The 20,970-nt window shown below is 39.0% G+C and overlaps 2 protein-coding genes across 3 annotated transcripts in view; one reads left to right on the forward strand and one right to left on the reverse strand.

Moving 5' to 3' along the window:
• Positions 1-7,866: 7,866 nt before the first annotated feature.
• LOC133634184 (type-2 ice-structuring protein-like) lies at positions 7,867-16,874 on the forward strand. Its single transcript, XM_062027251.1, has 5 exons — positions 7,867-8,033; positions 9,333-9,433; positions 9,508-9,630; positions 9,725-9,836; positions 16,720-16,874. The coding sequence occupies exons 1-5, from the start codon at positions 7,961-7,963 to the stop codon at positions 16,788-16,790; spliced, it is 480 nt and encodes a 159-aa protein (XP_061883235.1). The 5' UTR covers positions 7,867-7,960; the 3' UTR covers positions 16,791-16,874.
• A 181-nt stretch (positions 16,875-17,055) lies between these two features.
• Positions 17,056-20,970, reverse strand: part of rfc1 (replication factor C (activator 1) 1) — a 41,116-nt gene continuing 37,201 nt past the window's right edge. The window contains exons 21-23 of one of the 2 annotated variants that reach the window (XM_062027250.1): positions 18,799-19,012; positions 18,552-18,734; positions 17,056-17,284 (exon numbers count right to left, since the gene is read on the reverse strand). In XM_062027250.1, the coding sequence (XP_061883234.1) occupies positions 17,183-17,284; positions 18,552-18,734; positions 18,799-19,012 (499 nt within the window). In that variant the 3' untranslated portion in view covers positions 17,056-17,182. Of the gene's footprint in view, positions 17,288-18,551; positions 18,735-18,798; positions 19,013-20,970 lie in introns of both variants that reach the window. The other variant, XM_062027249.1, reaches the window with a different exon arrangement.

Raw genomic sequence — 20,970 nt, forward strand, 5'->3', positions numbered from 1 at the left:
TTATTTTTGAAGGAAAAGCACTGTACTTTTCAATGAAGATAACTTTAAACTAGTCTTAACTTGAAAGAAATACACTCTATACATTGCTAATGTGGTAAATGACTATTCTAGCTGCAAATGTCTGCTTTTTGGTGCAATATCTACATAGGTGTATAGAGGCCCATTTCCAGCAACTATCACTCCAGTGTTCTAATGGTACAATGTGTTTGCTCATTGGCTCAGAAGGCTAATTGATGATTAGAAAACCCTTGTGCAATCATGTTCACACATCTGAAAACAGTTTAGCTCGTTACAGAAGCTACAAAACTGACCTTCCTTTGAGCAGATTGAGTTTCTGGAGCATCACATTTGTGGGGTCAATTAAACGCTCAAAATGGCCAGAAAAAGAGAACTTTCATCTGAAACTCGACAGTCTATTCTTGTTCTTAGAAATGAAGGCTATTCCACAAAATTGTTTGGGTGACCCCAAACTTTTGAACGGTAGTGTATATATATACATATATGTATAGCTTTAATTTTGTCATCCAACAATATTTTCCGGTTTCCTGTTTGCCATGAGTGACTGCCCCCTGTTGCGAAAAAAGTTAAGTATTATCTTTCCATCTGTGTGCTTCTAATTGTTTTACAGCCTTCTTTATTCCTTCCTTACCTGAAAATGGCTGTCCACCAACGTTCACCATCCAACCGGACAGAACTAGAGAGGATCTGACGGGCAGAATGGCAGAGGATACCCAAATCCAGGTGTGAAATACTTGTTGCATCGTTCCCAAGAATGGTAAATGGGTCGTACTTGTATAGCGCGTTTCTACCTTTTTAAGGAATTTAAGGAATTACTATTTTTTTATGTCATTGTTTTTATATTGTTTTACTTTCTTTTTTATACAACAAAATGTTTTTTATTTATTTATCTTATTTTATTTTTTTTAAAAAGGACCCTATCTTCATCAGACCAGGTTGTCAATTAAATTAGATTTGTTTGAAGGGTTTTTAAAACCAGGTCCAGTCCAGATAATGTCCAAGTCGGACTCAGCAACACACACCTTCATTCATGTACACTGAAAAATGTATAAAAAAAATTGCATTTTCAAAATAAGCATTTATGTACAGTCCAGATTATGTCCAGGTCACTCAAATTAGGGAACACAACAACAGATATCATACAATCTATAAACATAATTACATTTTCAAAATAAGCCTTTGAGGACTTCCCATCTTTTTTTTTAATGTTTTTTGGCATCATTATCGTTTTCAACCATGTAACTTTCTAAAGTTAAAAAATACTGAATAAATGTTTTAAAGAAAGTAATACTAAGAGAATATCCGTTTTTGGCCTTAAAAATAAACCTTTTACCGAGTACTATAATTAAATTGACTAAATCATGACTGCCAATGAACTCTCCTGAAATAACAGAAACCACATTAAGCTTCATAAACAAACCGATCCTTAAACACATTTTTTCAACTTCCACCCAAAAGGAAGACACAATATGACAATACCAAAACAAATGCAGGGTGGATTCAGATTCCTGACAACAAAATCGGCAATCTTCTGTCATATTCCATAGTTTTAACATTTTCCCCGTGGGTAAGAAGTTATAAATAATTTTAATTTGAAAATAACGATTTTGCACATCGATAATAGTTTTGTAGATTAGTTTGAATATGGCATCCCACGGCAACGGGCAGTCAAAAAAGTCCTCCCATTTTCCATATGTGTTGGGGCAGCCTTCAAAGATTTATTTATTAAATAAAAATTATATATTTTTCTATTTATTTTAGTTCCTTTTTGCCAACTAGAATTTCTTATTAGAGGTTTACAAACTAATAATTTAGTAGTTCCATAATTAATTATTTGTTTCCATCTTTTCCCAATTACTCCAGTTAGTTGATTAAATGAAAAGCTTGAGCAAGCATCACCATACATAGCTCTAAATTCATCATACTTCATAATTTTACCATTCTCATTGACAAAAATGATTCCTCTTTCAAACATATTTTCCCAAAAGAAAGGCTTTACATCTTTTACATTGTACAGTTCCACCACACTCTGACGAAAGATTGTACGCTTCCTCTTTTATTTGGACTTTCCCTGATTACATGGCAACAGCTGTTTCTAAGGTACGCGGGTCGTAAACAGCCATCGCCTTTGTTTACAAACAGTTCAAAGAAAAGGTTGTAAAACAGTTCAAAGAACAGGTGCCTGAAGGGCTACCAAAGAAACAGAACACCTTCATGTTGCTTCCCATCCTACACAGTGGAGTTTTACAAGCCTTCTTCTTGGTAGGATCAAAGACAGCTTTTGTCTTCTCGCCGGGAACTCATGGCAACACAAAGTTTTGTGATAACTTAAGATAGGCCCTGCATCCTCTCCGCTTTGTAGTTCTCGGGTCAAGACTAGGGTTGGGTATCGAGTATCGATTGGAACCGGGACTAACTTTCCGATTCTCCCGGTATCGTTCAAAAGTTTAAATTTCGATTCCTATTTTCGATACCCAGTCCGCCGACCGGAGAAAAATAAAATAAAATTAAAAAAAATAAATGTCCGCCGAACCGGAAGAAGAAGCCGCTGAGCACCAACGAAGAAGCGCCCACCCCCGGAAGTGTTAGCATAGCCGAGTGAGTCAGTCAAGCTCAAGCATGGATATCGGGCGTCGGCGGTCGAAAGTGTGGCTTTACTTTACAAAAAAAAGAAAGAAATAACCGCAAAATAACAGAGCTCCATGTCCATCAAGAAACGAGTGGAGAGAGAGCTCGTCATTTTCCTAAACAAGAACTGTCTCTGATTTTATACTGTACCTGCTGCTAATCTGGACTGGGTTTTGCAAGTTGTTTCTTATTATTTGCTTTTCTGCACCAGGTTAGCCCATCAGTGGGAGCACGGTAACATTTTTAAGTACCTGCAGCATCATACACTTGTGTGTGTAAATGTGTTTTCATGAGGTTTCCTGCAGCATCATACACTTATGTGTAAAGGTGTTTTCATGAGGTTTCCTGCAGCATCATACACTTATGTGTAAAGGTGTTTTCATGAGGTTTCCTGCAGCATCATACACTTATTTGTAAAGGTGTTTTCATGAGGTTTCCTGCAGCATCATACACGTGTGTGTGTAAATGTGTTTTCGTGAGGTTTTCAAAAATAAAGCTCTCTTGAGGAAAGTGTACCCCTGGGAAAATGTATTCATAATTTATAATATTTATATTCAAGTTCATAGATTTGATATTTATATTCTAGTTGAAAACAGCCCTGTGAGGAATTTATAGTAAAGTTCATAAAAAGTTAATAGAATTAAAATTTGATGGAGAATGTCAGACTATTTCATTCAGAAAGACTGTAGGTTAGCTAGCTCATTTAAAATATCATAAACTTTTTTTTGACCCTGCCTCTTTAAAGAATCGGAACCGAGGATCGTCAGGAATCGGAATCGAAACAAAGAATCGGAATCGTTCGAATTCAAACGATACCCAACCCTAGTCAAGACACAATCTTTCTATGGATTACAATACATCAAAGAAACAGAACACCTTCATGTTGCTTCCCATCCTACACAGTGGAGTTTTACAAGCCTTCTTCTATGTAGGATCAAAGACAGCTTTTGTCTTCTCGCCGGGAACTCATGGCAACACAAAGTTTTGTGATAACTTAAGATACAATTATTCTGACATTTCTATTAAAGTACTGACGGATATATATATATATATATATATATATATATATATATATATATATATATATATATATATATATATATATACATATTTAAGAGTTATTTCTTTCTATAGTCATATTTGAAATAGCTAGTGGTTTCCATCTGTACTCTTTCTATTTTTTCTCCATCTCATGTCCGATGGTACAGTGTGGGTTACCTTTAGCTTGGAATGTGGGGAGTAGAAGTACTCCTTTTCCTTATCTCCTCCTGTCTCATGCTAAGTAGAACAATGGACTTTTGTATACCCTCTGAAGGGTGGGGGCTATTGGCATATTGAAGAAGGGAGTGCTTCCGTAATTGTGTTAGATCAACTTGGCGACGCAGATTGCATGTGTTGTTTTTAGGTTGGTCTCTCCAAAGCTGTGGAATAAATTGCAAAATACCAATTCTGTTGGGGTCTTCACTTATGCTCAGCATATATGTCATTACAAAGAACTTGGGATGGACCAGTAACTTAAATTCCCTTGGAGGAACATCTGGTCCGAAACGCAACAGTACTCAAATAACATCAGATTACAAAGGAGAAAGGGTTTTTGCTGCTACAGAAAGAAGAAGAGCGAGAGAGACAAAGAACTCTTCCACAACTTTAGAATTTTTGGCCATGGGTGAACATCTCGTCTCGTGGGACGGGGGAAGAGAAGAGCAAAGCACACTTTACCTGATTGTGATATTAGCAAAAACCAGGAATGTTTTGGGTAGTCATTGAGTAAGGCAGTTAACATCAATCATAATGGAGAGTAACATTTGACTGAAAAGACAAGCACAACATAATTTAGTGATCAACCAACATCACAGCAGTCTTTGTCCAATTGACGAAGGTGGGGGTTTGGAGTAATCCCGTATGGGCTCCAAAAATTCATAGACCATAAAAGTGTTTTATTTTAGGACAAAAAACAGACCAATGTAGTGAATACAAAGCCGCACACACAAACTCTTAGACTACAATTTTGGTTTTGACAAGAAATTACAAAATTATCAATTTTGCCATTACACCCACTTTATATATAGATACTAGGGGTGTGCATTTCTACACCATTTCCAGCAGCTTGTCAGCGAGAGCACTTACCTGCTGCTCTCGCTTTTTGTTTTGTCTCCGTTTAATCAATAACCTTTTCACGGGGCATGCCGCCGCATCCTGTGATGAGGTGGCGACTTGTCCAGGGTGTACCCCGCCTTCCGCCCGATTGTAGCTGAGATAGGCTCCAGCGCCCCCCGTGACCCTGAAGGGAATAAGCTCTGTTTTCATGTCATTATTCCACAGTATTCTGGACATCTGTGTTGGTGAATCTGTTGCAATTTGTTCATTGCATTATGGAGAAAGAAGCTGAGCAAGCAAAGAAGAAAGTTGTCGGTGCGAAGCGGAGTATTTTGCGAGGGAAGTCAGCAGCAACACAACACAGTCGGTGTTTCATTGTTTACATTCCCGAAAGATGCAGTCAAGATCAAAGAACTCGGACAACAGACACTCTTACCAGGAGGACTTTGATTTGGATACACAGACGCAGACGCGATACCGTGAGTACGCTTCAAAACATTTGATCGCTTGCTATAAGTAGCTCGAGCTAGTAGCTAGCATAACAAACACATAGGTGTTTGTTATGCGGCTAATAGAGTATATATATATGTCTTGTGTTTATTTACTGTTGTAGTCATTCCCAGCTGAATATCAGGTCCCACCCGCACGCTTCCAAACATTTGATCGCTTGCCCGTACGTTCATGTCACGTACGTGACTTTGGTTAAATATATAAGCTTTATGAACCTTGGGTTAGGTGAACGGTCCTTTGGGCTGAGTGATTGTGTGTGTTGTGCAGGTGTTTGAATTGTATTGGCGGGTTTTATGGACGGGATCCCGTCCATATAACCCGCTTGAGCTATAACTAGCTCGAGCTAGTAGCTAGGAGCTAGCATAACAAACACCTAGGTGTTTTTATGCGGGAATAATTGGTGACATATTAAATAAAAGCCTGGTTGTGTTGTGGCTAATAGAGTATATATATGTCTTGTGTTTATTTACTGTTGTAGTCATTCCCAGCTGAATATCAGGTCACCCCCGGCTCTCACAGCATCTTCCCTATCTGAATCGCTTCCACTCCCCACTAGTCCTTCACTTGCACTTTCCTCATCCACAAATCTTTCATCCTCGCTCAAATTAATGGGGAAATTGTCGCTTTCTCGGTCCGAATCTCTCTCACTTCTGGCGGCCATCATTGTAAACAATAGGGAACTTTGCGGATATGTTCACCCGACTACGTCACGCTACTTACGGTAGGGGCAAGCCTTTTTTTTTATCAGATACCAAAAGTTGTGATCTTTATCGTCGTTGTTCTATACTAAATCCTTTCAGCAAAATAATGGCAATATCGCAAAATGATCAAGTATGACACATAGAATAGATCTGCTATCCCCGGTTAAATTAAAAAAATTCATTTCAGTAGGCCTTTAACACCACTCCGGCGAGAAAATCCATCCCTCGCCCTGATGAGCAGCCGCTCAACCTGGATATAGCGGATGTCCGGAAAACCCTGAGAGTGAACCCCCGGAAAGCACCGGGACCTGATGACATTCCGGGCAAGGTGCTTAAGGGATGTGCAGACCAGCTGGCTGAGGTTCTCACAGACCTCTTCAACATCTCGCTGACCCAGGCTGTGGTACCATCATGTTTTAAGACGGCCACAATCATTCCAGTGCCAAAAAAACCCACAATCTCCCCCCTCAATGATTACCGCCCCGTTGCACTGACCCCCATCATAATGAAGTGCTTCGAGAGGCTGGTAAAGGAATATATTGTCTCCAGACTTCCCCCCACATTCGACCCATACCAGTTCGCTTATCGCCCTAACCGCTCCACAGAGGACGCCATCTCCTCTGCACTCCACCTGAGCTTAGAACATCTGGAAGGAAAGGACACACATGTGCGGATGTTGTTCTTGGACTTCAGCTCAGCATTCAACACCATCATCCCGCAGCACTTGGTGAGCAAACTATTGGAGCAAACTGTTACAGAACCTGGAGGTTCTGTAACAGCTTCTTCCCTCAAGCCGTAAGACTCTTGAACGCATCATAATTAAATTATCCCCTCAACTCCCCCCAAAATGGATTATCTCGCTGGAATAAAAAAGACAATATGACATACATCCATAAACGTGGACGAATGTGAAAAAGTGCAATATATTTATCTATACAGTATTCTATTTATTTATTTATTTATTTATATATGTATTTATTATATATATTATTTATATATATTTATTTATTTATATATGCACCTCATTGCTTTTTTTTATCCTGCACTACCATGAGCTTATGTAACAAAATGTTGTTCTTATCTGTGCTGTAAAGTTCAAATTTGAATGACAATAAAAAGGAAGTCTAAGTCTATGTAGTTTTTTAGTATTCCTTATGCAAAATAATGAGTATGCCACCATTGGTGGGACAAAAAAAGATTGAACAGGCCGGCTTTAAAACGTTATACTTGGTGTTTTTAAGGACCTACTGTAGAAAAACTTGTCAAAGATCATCTATTCGACAGGGCTGTAGTGCTTTTTGAAATCTGCGACCAAAATGGTAGTCAATCCAAGTTGCCAGTCGAACAGCCTGCTACTGTAGTATTAGGATTATTTCCCGCACAGGAAAGTTAAAGTGCCAATGGTTGTCACAATGTTTGTGGCGAAATTATTAATCACCCCCTGGGAGGTGAGGGGAGCAGTGAGCAGCAGCGGTGGCCACGCCCAGGAATCATTTTTGGTGATTTAACCCTCAATTCCAACCCTTGATGCTGAGTGCCAAGCAGGGAGGTAATGGGTCCCATCTTTTACAGTCTCTGGTATGACTCGGCCGGGGTTTGAACTCACGACCTACGACTCTAACCACTAGGCCACTGAGTAGGTGGTTCATGGTCCCAGATCACCTGGGTTGAGGGACAGGGTCCAACCTGGACTGATGGTAAGTCCAGCAGCCACAAGTTGGCAAACCTCTTACCGTCACTTGTGTAACACTGGCAAACATGAAGTTTACTGACAAAACGTGGGGCAAAGTTTTAGTTTGCTGAAGCTTATCGCAGCCTACTCTGATCAGCAGCCACGTTGAGAGACAAGATGCGAGAGTTCATGTGTGGCATGACATTTGACGTAGACATATTTATTCTAGATGGGCTGGATGGTGCATCGCCCTTTGATGTGTGCTGAACTCTGATCTGTTTGTTATAAAACCCAGCAGGAGAGAAACGCGACCGTGGTTCAGCTCCGTGCTAAAATGAGACCCTCAACAACAGCCACGCTTGCTGCGTCCCTGCTTTGCGCCGCGATGGCACTGACTGCAGTTGATGGTGAGCCCGTTGAGCAATTTCTCTTCTTTCTGCATTTGAATGCTATGAATGACGTGCTGTACCAAGCACAGAGTAGATACAGTCGTGGTCAGAAGTGTACATACACTTGTAAAGAACATAATGTCATGAGTCTTGAGTTTCCAATCATTTCTACAACTCTTATTTTTTTGTGATAGTGATTGGAGCACATACTTGTTGGTCACAAAAAAACATTCATGAAGTTTGTTTCTTTTATGAATTTATTATGGGTCTACTGAAAATGTGAGGGTCAAAAGTATACATACAGCAATGTTAATATTTGCTTACATGTCCCTTGGCAAGTTTCACTGCAATAAGGCACTTTTGGTAGCCATCCACAAGCTTCTGCTTGAGTTTTTGACCACTCCTCTTGACAAAATTGGTGCAGTTCAGCTAAATTTGTGAGTTTTCCTGACATGTTTAAGTCAGGACTTTGGGAAGGCCATTTCAAAACCTTCATTCAAGCCTGATTTAGCCATTCCTTTACCACTTTTGACGTGTGTTTGGGGTCATTGTCCTGTTGGAACACCCAACTGCGCCCAAGACCCAACCTCTGGGCTGATGATTTTAGGTTGTCCTGAAGAATTTGGAGGTAATCCTCCTTTTTCATTGTCCCATTTACTCTCTGTAAAGCACCAGTTCCATTGGCAGCAAAACGGTAGGAATGGTGTTCCTGGGCTTAAAGGCCTCACCTTTTCTCCTCCAAACATATTGCTGGGTATTGTGGCCAAACAGTTCAATTTTGACCCCTAACACACGTCACAGGTGGTAAAAGAATGGCTAAATCAGGCTAGAATGAAGGTTTTAGAATGGCCTTCCCAAAGTCCTGATTCAAATGTGTGGACAATGCTGAAGAAACAAGTCCATGTCAGAAAACCAACAAATTTAGCTGAACTGCACCAATTTTGTCAAGAGGAGTGGTCAAAAATTCAAGCAGAAGTTTGTGGATGCTTACCAAAAGCGCCTTATTGCAGTGAAACTTGCCAAGGGACATGTAAGCAAATATTAACAATGCTGTATGTATACTTTTGACCCAGCACATTTGCTCACATTTTCAGTAGACCCATAATAAATTCATACAATAACCAAACTTCATGAATGTTTTTTTGTGACCAACAAGTATGTGCTCCAATCACTACATCACAAAAAAATAAGAGTTGTAGAAATGATTGGAAACTCAAGACAGCCATGACATTATGTTCTTTACAAGTGTATGTACACTTTTGACCACGACTGTACCTCACCCTACGTCAGTCCCTAAAACGTCATCCTGTTCCTCAGGACAAATCCTGGCCAACAGTACTTGCCCTGGCAATTGGACCGCCTCAGGGAACCGTTGTTTCCACTTACTTCCCAATACCATGATTTGGTCTACAGCTCAGGTAATTAGGAGGATTTTTTTTTTTTAAGTGTACTTGCTGACTTTGTCAACTGGCATCTCGTTGTCGTCTTTCAGAAACATTGTCAGAACATGGGGGCCAACCTTGCATCAGTGCACAACCAAAGCGACGTAGACTTGATCCAGCACTTGGCAGGAAACCAGACCGCTGTGTGGATCGGAGGCTCATCTTGCCAACAGGTCATTTCTTCAACATCTGGATGTTATGTCCATCAAAGTATGATACGATCCTATGGATTTGCTTTTTCTCTTTGTTATTTCTCCTGCTGTGTAGACAAATGTGTGGTTCTGGTGGGACGGAACAAAAATGGACTTTAGGAACTGGTGCCCAGGTCACCCAAAAGAAGACAAAGCAGAGGGGTGCTGTCTGTATGCTTCTGTTAAAGGTGACTCACATACAAATGAATACCACAAGTCTCATGTCTTAAAACAGGGGTGTCAAACTCATTTTCATTGAGGGCCACATCACAGTTATGGGTGCCCTCAGAGGGCCGCTTTTAACAATGAGTAATATATGAATATACATGTATATATATGGAGCCCCTAAAGCAGGGCCGGCTCGTGGCATAGGCCGTATAGGCAAATGCTAGGGGCGCTGTCCATCAGGGGGCGCACGCCAGTGCCACAAATGTTGGAGGAAAAAAATAATAAAAAAATAAAAAGTTGGTACTATTATTTCTAAATACATAAAATAATCCCACGTTAATTAAAATGCAAAGTAAAGCCTATTTAATAGAAATATTATTTGTTACAACATTACACCCCCCCTCCCTCGGCACGGTGCGCCCCCTCCCTTCCCGTATCATGACTCTTTTTGGACGTCACCACATCAAAAAATCAACACAAGATGTCAAAACGGCCAAAACTGTCAGGTGCCCAGGGAAGAAAAAAGAGAAAAGAAGAGGAGAAACGAGAAAAGGACAGAGGTAGCAGGTAGGTAACGTTGGCCTACATGAAATTATTTGTCTGTTACAGAATGTGATAGTAACCTTAGTTTTTTAGCATTAAGCTAATGTTACATGATTCGGCAATTGCTAATCAATAAATAGCTAGTTCTGTTTTAACGTCGGGTTAATATTGTGGAGGGGGCTAAATTGTTACGGAAAATAATAATGTAACGTTAGGTAATTACAGTACTCCCTGGTGTACAGTAATTTGTAAGTCATTCTAGTTAATGCAATATTAAAAAGCACAAATAGAGAACTGTAGGATCCCCTTTTTTTGTAGTATAGTTGTTAAAGTCATACTGGTTTGATATCTTGTTTTGTGCAGTGCCTTATTTATATTGTATTTTTAATTTATTTTCTGCAACTTGTTGACACGTTTTATTTTGTGTTTATGCATGTAAAAAATATTGTATTTCATATATTCATTTTTTATATTCATTTATTTATCCATATTTTTTGTAATGTTGTCAACTATTCTGATTGTTAATTTGCTTTCTTTAAGTAAAAAAAAAAGGTCAAAGACAAAGCTATTCGGTTTCTTGTGAGTATATACACTTCACTGCCGATGTGGGGGGGCGCCACCTAAAATCTTGCCTAGGGCGCCAGATTGGTTAGGGGCATGGGCGAAATGTTATTTTTTATTTTATTTTATTTTTTTAGACATGTATCTTGTGCACACGATAAACTCGTGTGCACAAGATACATGTCGTGAGCGCGAGAAACGTTCTCGTGCGCACAATAAACTTTTTATAAAGTTATAAAAAATTTAAAAAATAATTATTTATTTTTTTTTTTTTTTTAGACATGAGATACGCCTATAAAAAAAATTTTTATAATTTAAAAAAAAAAAATTTTAAATTATGAAAAAAAAAATTCCCCCATGTCCCTTTAGGGGCTCCGTATATACATGATACCCATCCATCCATCCATCCATTTTCTACCGCTTATTCCCTTTGGGGTCGCTGGAGCCTATCTCAGCTACAATCGGGCGGAAGGCAGGGTACACCCTGGACAAGTCGCCACCTCATCACACGGCCAACACAGATAGACAGACAACATTCACACACTAGACAATATATTTTTTTACATAAGCTGCAAAAAAATAATAAAATTTTACTTTTAAAAACTGACAGCTCACTCACCAGAAATGTACAGTAAAAGCAGTGGGTCTTTTACAGTATATATAAAATAATTAATAAATGGAATGGAATAACAATACCACTGTTTCTAGTGATAAAATTCAAGCAAGAGAGTTACCGTAAAATATTGTTTTAATGTATTTTTTGTTTGTTTTTTAATGTTTTGCTATCGTATTGTATATGGAAAAAAACAGTACCAAAGTCGATTTTAAGGTAAAAAAAACTCTGTCGGCAAAATTTAACCATAAAATCTATTTTAGCCTACAATTTGATTGATCATTTGTTTTGAAACCATAAGTCAATCAGATATTTAAGTACAGTATTTATCTTTATTTTAGCAAAAACATTTTTTGGAATACATGACATATTTAGATTTTGATAATATTGAATTTTAAAAAGATATGCACTTGCACGCGGTACATGGTTTTTAATGTCAAAAGGGAAATAACAAATATATTTAGTAAGAAAATATTTATTAACGCATATTATTTCCAGGCTTTTGCGGGCCACATAAAACAATGTGGCGGGCCAAATTTGGCCCCCGGGCCTTGAGTTTGACACCTGTGTCTTAAAAGGTCCTCTATTAAGCAAAATGGACATTCTAAGATGTCCTAACACACATGCGTAAAACTCAAGGCCCGGGGGCCAGTTCTGGCCCGCTACATTATTATATGTGGCCCGCGAAAGCCTGGAAAAAAACTTTTGTTTTTACTAAACGCATTTGTTATTTCAATTTTGACAGAAAAAAAAAAAAGCATATTTTAAACTTTAATGTTATCTGATCATGCCAATTATATTATATACTGTATTGCAAAACTATTTTTGAGAGATAAAAACAAATATTTAAATATCTGCTTGTCATCTTTATTCATGGTTTTAAAGCAAGTTATACATACAAAACTAATAATCAAATGCATTTCGATTAATCGTGATTAATGGTTATTACCCACATGCATAATGTCAATTAATTAAAAAAGCGGCCCTCTGAAAGCAGCCATTACTACAATGTGGCCGTCAATGAAAATGAGTTTGACACCCCTGTTCTAACAATAATATACATCAGTGTTTTTCAACCACTGTTGATACAGTCTGGTGTGCCGTGGGAGATGATCTAATTTCACCTATTTGGGTTAAAAATATTTTTTGCAAACCAGTAATTATAGTCTCATATAATGTGCCGTTGTTGAGTGTCGGTGCTGTCTGGAGCTCGGCAGAGTAACCGTGTAATACTCTTCCATATCAGTAGGTGGCAGCCGGTAGCTAATTGCTTTGTAGATGTCGGAAACAGCGGAAGGCAAGGTGCAGGTAAAAAGGTGTCTAATGCTTAAACCAAAAATAAACAAAAAGGTGAGAGCCCCTAAGAAAAGGCATTGAAGCTTAGGGAAGGCTATGCAGAATGAAACTAAAACTGAACTGGCTACAAAGTAAACAAAAACAGAATGCTGGACGACAGCAAAGACTTACTGTGGAGCAAAGACGGCGTCCACAATGTACATGACATGACAATCAACAATGTCCTAACAAAGAAGGATGAACACAACTGAAATATCCTTGATTGCTAAAACAAAGTAGAAATATTGCTCAAAGCAAGATATGAAACTGCTACAGGAAAATACCAAAAAAAAGAGAAAAAGCCACCAAAATAGGAGCCGGAGACAAGAACTACACACAGGAAAACAGCAAAAAACTCAAAATAAGTCACGGCGTGATGTGACGGGTCGTGACAGTACACCTACTTTGAGACAAGAGCTATAGTGATGCATGGTTGGTTGTGGTTTAAAGTCGTATCCAACAATTGCCACAACAACTTTTTATTGTCAACTGAGTTTCGTTTTTTAATGATTTCAGCTGGTGGTGTGCCTCCGGATTTTTTTAACGCAAAAAATGTGCCTTGGCTCAAAAAAGGTTGAAAAACACTGGTATACTTAAAAAAAAGTGTGTTTATGAACACGAAAGGCCTGATCTACTCAAGTTTTGTGTGTATTCAAACTTGATAGCACACGCAAAGCTGATCTATTAAGCCGAGGATTGCTTCTCTTCAGTCAGCAAAATAAGAAGCGAAATCTATTTAACTGTTTTACATGAATATTCAGAATATACGCTGCTTACCAAAACGCCAACAATACTGGGAGGGGAAGATGCAAATATAATCATTTAGCGTGAAAATTTAGAAATATTAGGACTGAAACTGTTCTGCGGACGCTGTTTGGGGTATTTTGCTAGCACGTCTGAATTATACGCGCAAACTGACACAGCTGCAAAGAATCCTTTGACATGTGCGGACTTCCATCCATCCATTTTCATCAATATAACATTGATCAGACTTACTGTATGTTCAGCAATATCATTTTATAATTGTATAGCTGCTGGATGACTTAAGACAGCGGTTCTCAAACGTTCACCTAGTACCACCTCGGAAAAAGGTAGAAAAGCGCTATACAAGTATAACCCATTTATCATTTATTTATTTTCAAGTACCATCAAAGTCAACAACACAATACAGTAGCGTAGTAGGCCTAAGTATTCATTAAAAACAAGGCAGGGCTTTTATTAAACATGTATGATTAACATTTTTGGCCACTGTTTGAACAGTAAAACTGTTTTAATATAGAAAAATAAAACACTAATTTAATGAAGTTTTTCTTTTGCGTACCATTATTGGTACACAAACCACAGATTGAGAATCCCTGATTTAGGGTGATGATTGAAACAAGTCTAATTTGGTGTCTGCTGGCATTTTTTTAAAGTGTTCTTTTTTTTTCATTTAGGAAATGTATTAAAATATATCTAATACTTTTAAAAAAATGTCTTGCAATATGCATTTTCTTGCGTTTGGATCATTCCAGACACATGAATGCGCTGCAGTGTTGTCATGTTGGCAGCTTTCCTGCGTCAATGCGCTAAAAAGACTTTGTTGTCTATAGATTGCGATTCTATGTTGCAGAAAAGGGTAGTACACCTTAGATATGTGCTGCTAGTTCAACATTGCAAAGACAGCATGAACACATGAATGTGGAGGGAAATGAGTGTTTCCATGGGCACACAATGGTGGTAGTAAAACGCAAAAGTATCATTTATATAGGGCAGTCTTAGTAGATCGCACGCAAAGCGCTATTTTGTAGTGATAGTTCATGGTATAGCACGCACTGTTTAGCACGTGGTATTTGGATCTCGGTAGATCAGGCCCCAAGTGTGAGAACGTTCTATCACCTTCCTTGTTTGCTAGACTTTTGAGAAAAGAGAAGCTAGCTCCAGAAGTCTGTCAACCTGTGAAAAAAAAGCCAGGCTTTGCTACACATCTTAAAATGAAGCCTGAAGCTCTGCGTCAGACAGCTAGTCGCGGGAGCTGTAAGTTTGATTGTTTTATTATTCTTTAGTGAAGAGACTAACCTCGCATGAAGTTGCTGTTAAAATGTCCGTTTGCATTGTAGCTCAGATGCTAACGTTTGCGTCCTCCTGTCCCACTCCCTAACGTTACGTTATTATAGGTGATATGACTTCAATTATGTCGAACAAGTGCCGAGTTTCAGTGTAAATGTAAAAAGTGGGTAAACATACGTTTCTTATTGCAAGTTTAAAATAAAATAGTGAACATACAAGACAACTTGTCTTTTAGTAGTAAGTAAACAAACAAAGACTCCTAATTAGTCAGCTGACATATGCAGTAACATATTGTGTCATTTATACACCTATTATTTTGTCAAACTTATGAGAAACAAGCTGTAAAAATGGATTGTTAATCCACTTGTTCATTTACTGTTAATATCTGCTTACTTTCTTTTAACATGTTTTATCTACACTTCTGTTAAAATGTAATAATCACTTATTCTTGTTGTTTGATACCACACATTTAGGTACCAAGCCGATACCAAGTAGTTACAGGATCATACATTGGTGATAATTAAAGTCTTCATGTCCAGGGACATATTTCCTGAGTTTATAAACATAATATGAATTTTTTTAAAAAGGAAGAAAGATTTTGTGACGATAAAAAATATCGATGTAATCATAGTGGTATCGACTAGATACGCTCTTGTACTTGGTATCATTAAAGTGGATGTCAGGTGTGAAATACCGTATTTTCCGGACCATTATAAGGCGCACTGCCGATGAATGGCCTTTTTTTAAAACTTTTTTTCATATACAAGGCGCACCAGATAATATGGCGCATTAAAGGAGTCATATTATTATTATTATTTTCTAAATGTAAAAGACTTCCTTGTGGTCTACATAACATGTGATGGTGGTTCTTTGCTCAAAATGTTGCATAGATGATGTTTTACACATCATCTTCAAGTCGCTTCCGGATGCGCCGTTTTGTGGGCGGTCTTATCACCTTCGACAGCGTCTTCTCCCCGTCATCTTTGTAGTAGCGGTGTAGCGTGCAAGAAGTGTCAAAAGATGGCGCTAACTGTTTTAATGACATTCAGACTTTACTCAAATCAATAACGGAGCAGCATCTCCTCATCCGGAAACAACGCCGGAGATGTGTCCCGTTAAAAACCGTCCGACCGGAACTCTCTAATAACTAAAGTTCCTTGGGTGAATAATGTAAACTCACTACACCGGTATGTTTTAGCGCTTTCATGGCGAGTTTACTGACAGATATAAGTAAGAACTTTACACTACTTTATATTAGAAATGGCAACAGCGTAGGATGAATGTCCCATAACGAGAAGATAGAGGAAAAGAAGACGCTTGTCGACTACGGTGTCGACACGGACTACAAAGGTGGACGCGTGCAGTTTTTCAGGATTTATGCAGATCCCAAATACACATCAGCAGGTACCAGAAGGTAAGAAACGTTGCTTTTGCATAATGTTGCAAAAAAAATACCAGATATGTCTTACCTTATACACACACCATAATAATACTCCTATGTTGAAGCACATCAAACGGTGCAGCCTACACTTATCTCTTATGTTTGACTGCCATCTACTGGTCACACTTATCATTACACCATGTACCAAATAAAATAGCTTTGAGGTGGGTAAGCTCAACCAAATATACTCCTCACATTAGGCGCACCGGGTTATAAGGCGCTCTGTCAAGTTTGAAGAAAAAAAAAAGGATTTTAAATGTGCCTTATAGTCCGGAAAATACTGTAGTCCAATATTAGACCTTTAACACCTTGCATTAATATTAATATACAACAACGTTTGATTATTTTTGTGTGTTTGCAGATGGAAATTGCTGGGAAGAGAAGGCATGCGACAACTTCCTCCCCTCCGCCTGTGTCATGAAGCCTACTTAACTGCAGAAGTGCCGGGCACAGAGCCGTTGAGTGCAGAAAGAATTGAAATTCAGACATTTGTGAATACATCGAACTTGTCAACAAGACGCGTCTTTGTCCTTCATGGCTGCAGATTCGGACTTTGAGTCCGAATGTTATGAAACCAACTGATATCGCTGCGATACAGCACAGGTCGATACCGCCACAAAATATTGTTGAAAGAATACTTGGTACATCATGTGTATCATTAAGTCCGCGCTAAATAAACCACACACACACACACACACACGTGTGGCATATCTCTATTTTACAATATTTCCATTTACAAGGTGAGTGTTGGATATTTCACACTCCAGATGAGGTGTATTGACATGATTAGGGATTCTTTAAAAAAAAGTCGGGATAAAGAAGTATCAATTATCTTTTTTTTTTCCCTTGCCCCTCCCGCTCCCCTTGCCTTTGCCGGAATGCTCTCTCTTTTCCGCCTTGGCCTCCTTGGTGCTTTTGGTCTTCTTCTGCTGTGTGGGGAAAAACACAATTAAAAGCAGGAAGTAGACTTTCAAAAATGTTTTACTTCCTCTGGCATTTTATTAGGCCGCAAATTAAAAGGCACAAATCATTTACGTAATCGCTGATCAATACTGGCTCGATATCGAACCGATCCAAAAATTTGGCAGTATTGCCGGACAATAAATATAGTAGTATCTGTGCGATCATTTCACGCTCCGTGCCAGGGGTGTTCAAAGTGCGGCCCAGGGGTCACTTGTAGCCCGTAACATGTCGGAAAAAAATAACACTGTAAAAATTTAAGAAATAAGAGCAAAAAGTCGTGATATGAGAAAGAAAATCTGAAATTAAAAAAAAATGTTTTAGGACATTTTGATATTTTGTAAAAAAAAAAAAAAATGCTACAGACAGATATACATCAAGACTTGGTGTCAGTATGGATGTATACCAAGTACCGGTATTTTTTGGTACCGGTTCCTAATTAGGTCAGCGATCCTGTTCTGTTGCCATGTAATGTTTGTCTGATCTTGATTGGGATTGTGCTGAAATCTATTTTTTTTATTTCTGATTCTGATTCATATAATCAGACTTTTTGTACAACAATTTCAGCTTCTTTCTCATGATACATTTGTACTCTTTTTTCAAACATTCATTGTTTTTTCCAACAATACTTCAGTTTTTAGCATTTAAAAAAATCCAAATGGACCCCATATACTTGGACTTTTAATAATAAAAGTTCAGCTTCTTTGTCATTATGATACATTTTTGCTCGACAAACATTTGTATTGTTTTTTCCAACAATATGTCTGTTTTTAGCATTTAAAAAAATAAAAATGGCCCCCATATACTTAAGACTTTTTGTAATAAAATTTCAGTTACTTTCTCATATTACATATTAATATTTTTATGTTTTTTTCCAACAATACGTCTGTTTTTAGCATTTAAAAAAATCAAAAATCAAAATGGACCCCAATGGACTTTCTGTACTAAAATGTCGGCTTCTTTCTCATTATATGATACATTTTTGCTTTTTTTTTAAATTACACTTTCATTGTTGTTTTTTCCAACAATACGTCTGTTTTTAGCATTTAAAAAAATAAAGAAATAAAAATGGCCCCCATATACTTAAGACTTTTTGTAATAAAATGTCAGTTATTTTCTCATATTACATATTTTTGCTCCATTTTTCAAACATTTGTACTGTTTTTTTGTTTTTACTTTTCATTATGCGGCCCTTGCTCTGTATGATCAATAATTCAGCCTTTGAAAACTTACTTTGATCATTGCGTCCGCATTGAGGCCGCCCCCCTCGTCCTCAGACACAGGTGTGTCCTTTTCAGTGTCCTCCACGTCAAACTCCTCCACGCCGCCGCCGCGCCGGCCTTTCTTCACCACTTGCAAGGAGTATGGCGTCAGGTGCACCTCTTTGTTGTAAGCCCGAGTGAAGGCTGCCTTCACCTGAAAGGAGGTGGCGCACAACGATCACGACCTCTCTGAAGGAAGGATGACCCCCACAACTAACCTTAGGGTCCAGTTTGGAGTAAGGGTCAGGCTGCCCCCCCCACACGCTGATCTCCATCATGCTGTCCACGTCCTCCTTGATGAGCTGGTAATCGTCCAGCAGCCGCACTGCCTCCCTGGCGCCCTCTGCTGCCAGCTTCTGGAGTGGGCTGAGCAGGTTCTGGCGCAGGTAGTATAGGTAGTCCAGGTTGACCGCCTGCCTGCTGCTCAGCGTCCTGCACCACACCACAGCCCCATTTACCATATTTCCTTGAATAGCCGCAGGGGCGCTAATTAATTTAAAACCTCTTCTCACTCCTGCGGTTACCAAAACCATGCGGAATGGGCAAGCATGCGCTAATTATTTTAAAACCTCTTCTCACTCCGGCGCATACCTTATCATGAAAAACACATTTAATAAAAAAAACTTTATTATGATCTTACCTTTACTTGTAAATGGGTCCATGTGCAGCTGCTTCTGATCAAAGGCAGTCTTTCTTATCTTTCTTCAATTTTAAAAGTCTCTGGAGATATTCCTTTAATTATTACCTCCTGCTTCGATTGAAAGTCCAGTTTAGAAAACTGTTTTATTTTAGATATGTAATCCTCCATGTTAAAAGTGCAAGCAAACAATCGCTGCTCATGCTTGCTGCTTGTTGTCTTCTTCTGCAGTACCTGTCTCCTGCAGTACTGGTAGTCGCAAGAAGGATCACTAGCGCCCTCTACCACCAGGAGGCGGGAGTCATTTAATGACTCATATTTGACCCGGCGGACGTGCCAAGCATGCGCTAATTATTTTGCGAAACGAGTTTGACCCGGCTGTAATTCTAGGCAGGCGAATACTATATTCCCGGCGCCAATTCAAGGAAATACGGTATTTTCTGTACCGCTCATACCAGTCAGGTCAGGTAGCGGGTGAGCTGTACGAGCTCATTGTAAACAAACATGGTGTCCATAGCAACACATTTTGCGTGTTATTTGCAGCAAACATTCCGCAAAGAGGAAGAAAAAAAAAAGCTGCCCCAAATCCGGCAACAAAAAAGGTGTGCTCAAACTGCATTTAAGTAAAAGTACTATGTGTCATTTGTATTGTTTTTAACAAGTAAGGATTTATCTATCGGCTAGAAGGAAAAACTTAATTCTAGCCTGATTCAGCCATTCCTTTACCACTTTTGACGTGTGTTTGGGGGTCATTGTCCTGTTGGAACACCCAACTGCGCCCAAGACCCAACCTCCGGGCTGATGATTTTAGCTTGTCCTGAAGAATTTGGAGGTAATCCTCCTTTTTCATTGTCCCATTTACTTTCTGTAAAGCGCCAGTTCCATTGGCAGCAAAACAGGCCCGGAGCACAGATTCACGAAAATCCGGGAGAAAGCGCCATGCAACTTTTCTGGATTGTCATTGGATGGATCGACAAAGCATGGGCTTCAGTGACAACCGAAAACATCCTGTCCGGATTCAGAAAGGCTATATAATAATAATAACTGGGATTTATATAGCGCTTTTCTAAGTACCCAAAGTCGCTTTACATGTTAAAAACCCATCATTCATTCACACCTGGTGGTGGTAAGCTACTTTCGTAACCACAGCTGCCCTGGGGTAGACTGACGGAAGCGTGGCTGCCAATTTGCGCCTACGGCCCCTCCGACCACCACCTCATTCATTAAAAATTAATTCACCGGTGTGAGCGGCACCGGGGGCAAGGGTGAAGTGTCCTGCCCAAGGACACAACGGCATGGTAAGAGGCGGGGAGCGAACCTGCAACCCTCAGGTTTCTGACACGGGCGCTCTACCCACTACGCCATGCCGCCCCAATATGTTATAGTTATTTGAATGACTCTTACCATAATATGTTACGTTAACATACCAGGCACCTTCTCAGTTGGTTATTTATGCCTCATATAACGTACACTTATTCAGCCTGTTGTTCACTATTTTTTATTTATTTTAAATTGCCTTTCAAATGTAACTTCTAGGTGTTGGATTTTATCAAATAAATTTCCCCCAAAAATGCGAATTATATATGTTTTTTTCCTTCTTTGTTATGCATTTTCGGCCGGTGCGATTTATAATCCGGAAAAAAAAGGTATTATATTTTCATAATCTTGAGAAGCCATAATCGATGTCATAATTAAAAATCGATTAAGTGTCCAGCTTTAGGTTCCAATGAAACAACGGTGAGAGTAAAAAGTG

This window comes from Entelurus aequoreus, linkage group LG18 (genome assembly GCF_033978785.1).
Source record: "Entelurus aequoreus isolate RoL-2023_Sb linkage group LG18, RoL_Eaeq_v1.1, whole genome shotgun sequence".
Taxonomy (NCBI): Eukaryota; Metazoa; Chordata; class Actinopteri; order Syngnathiformes; family Syngnathidae; genus Entelurus; species Entelurus aequoreus.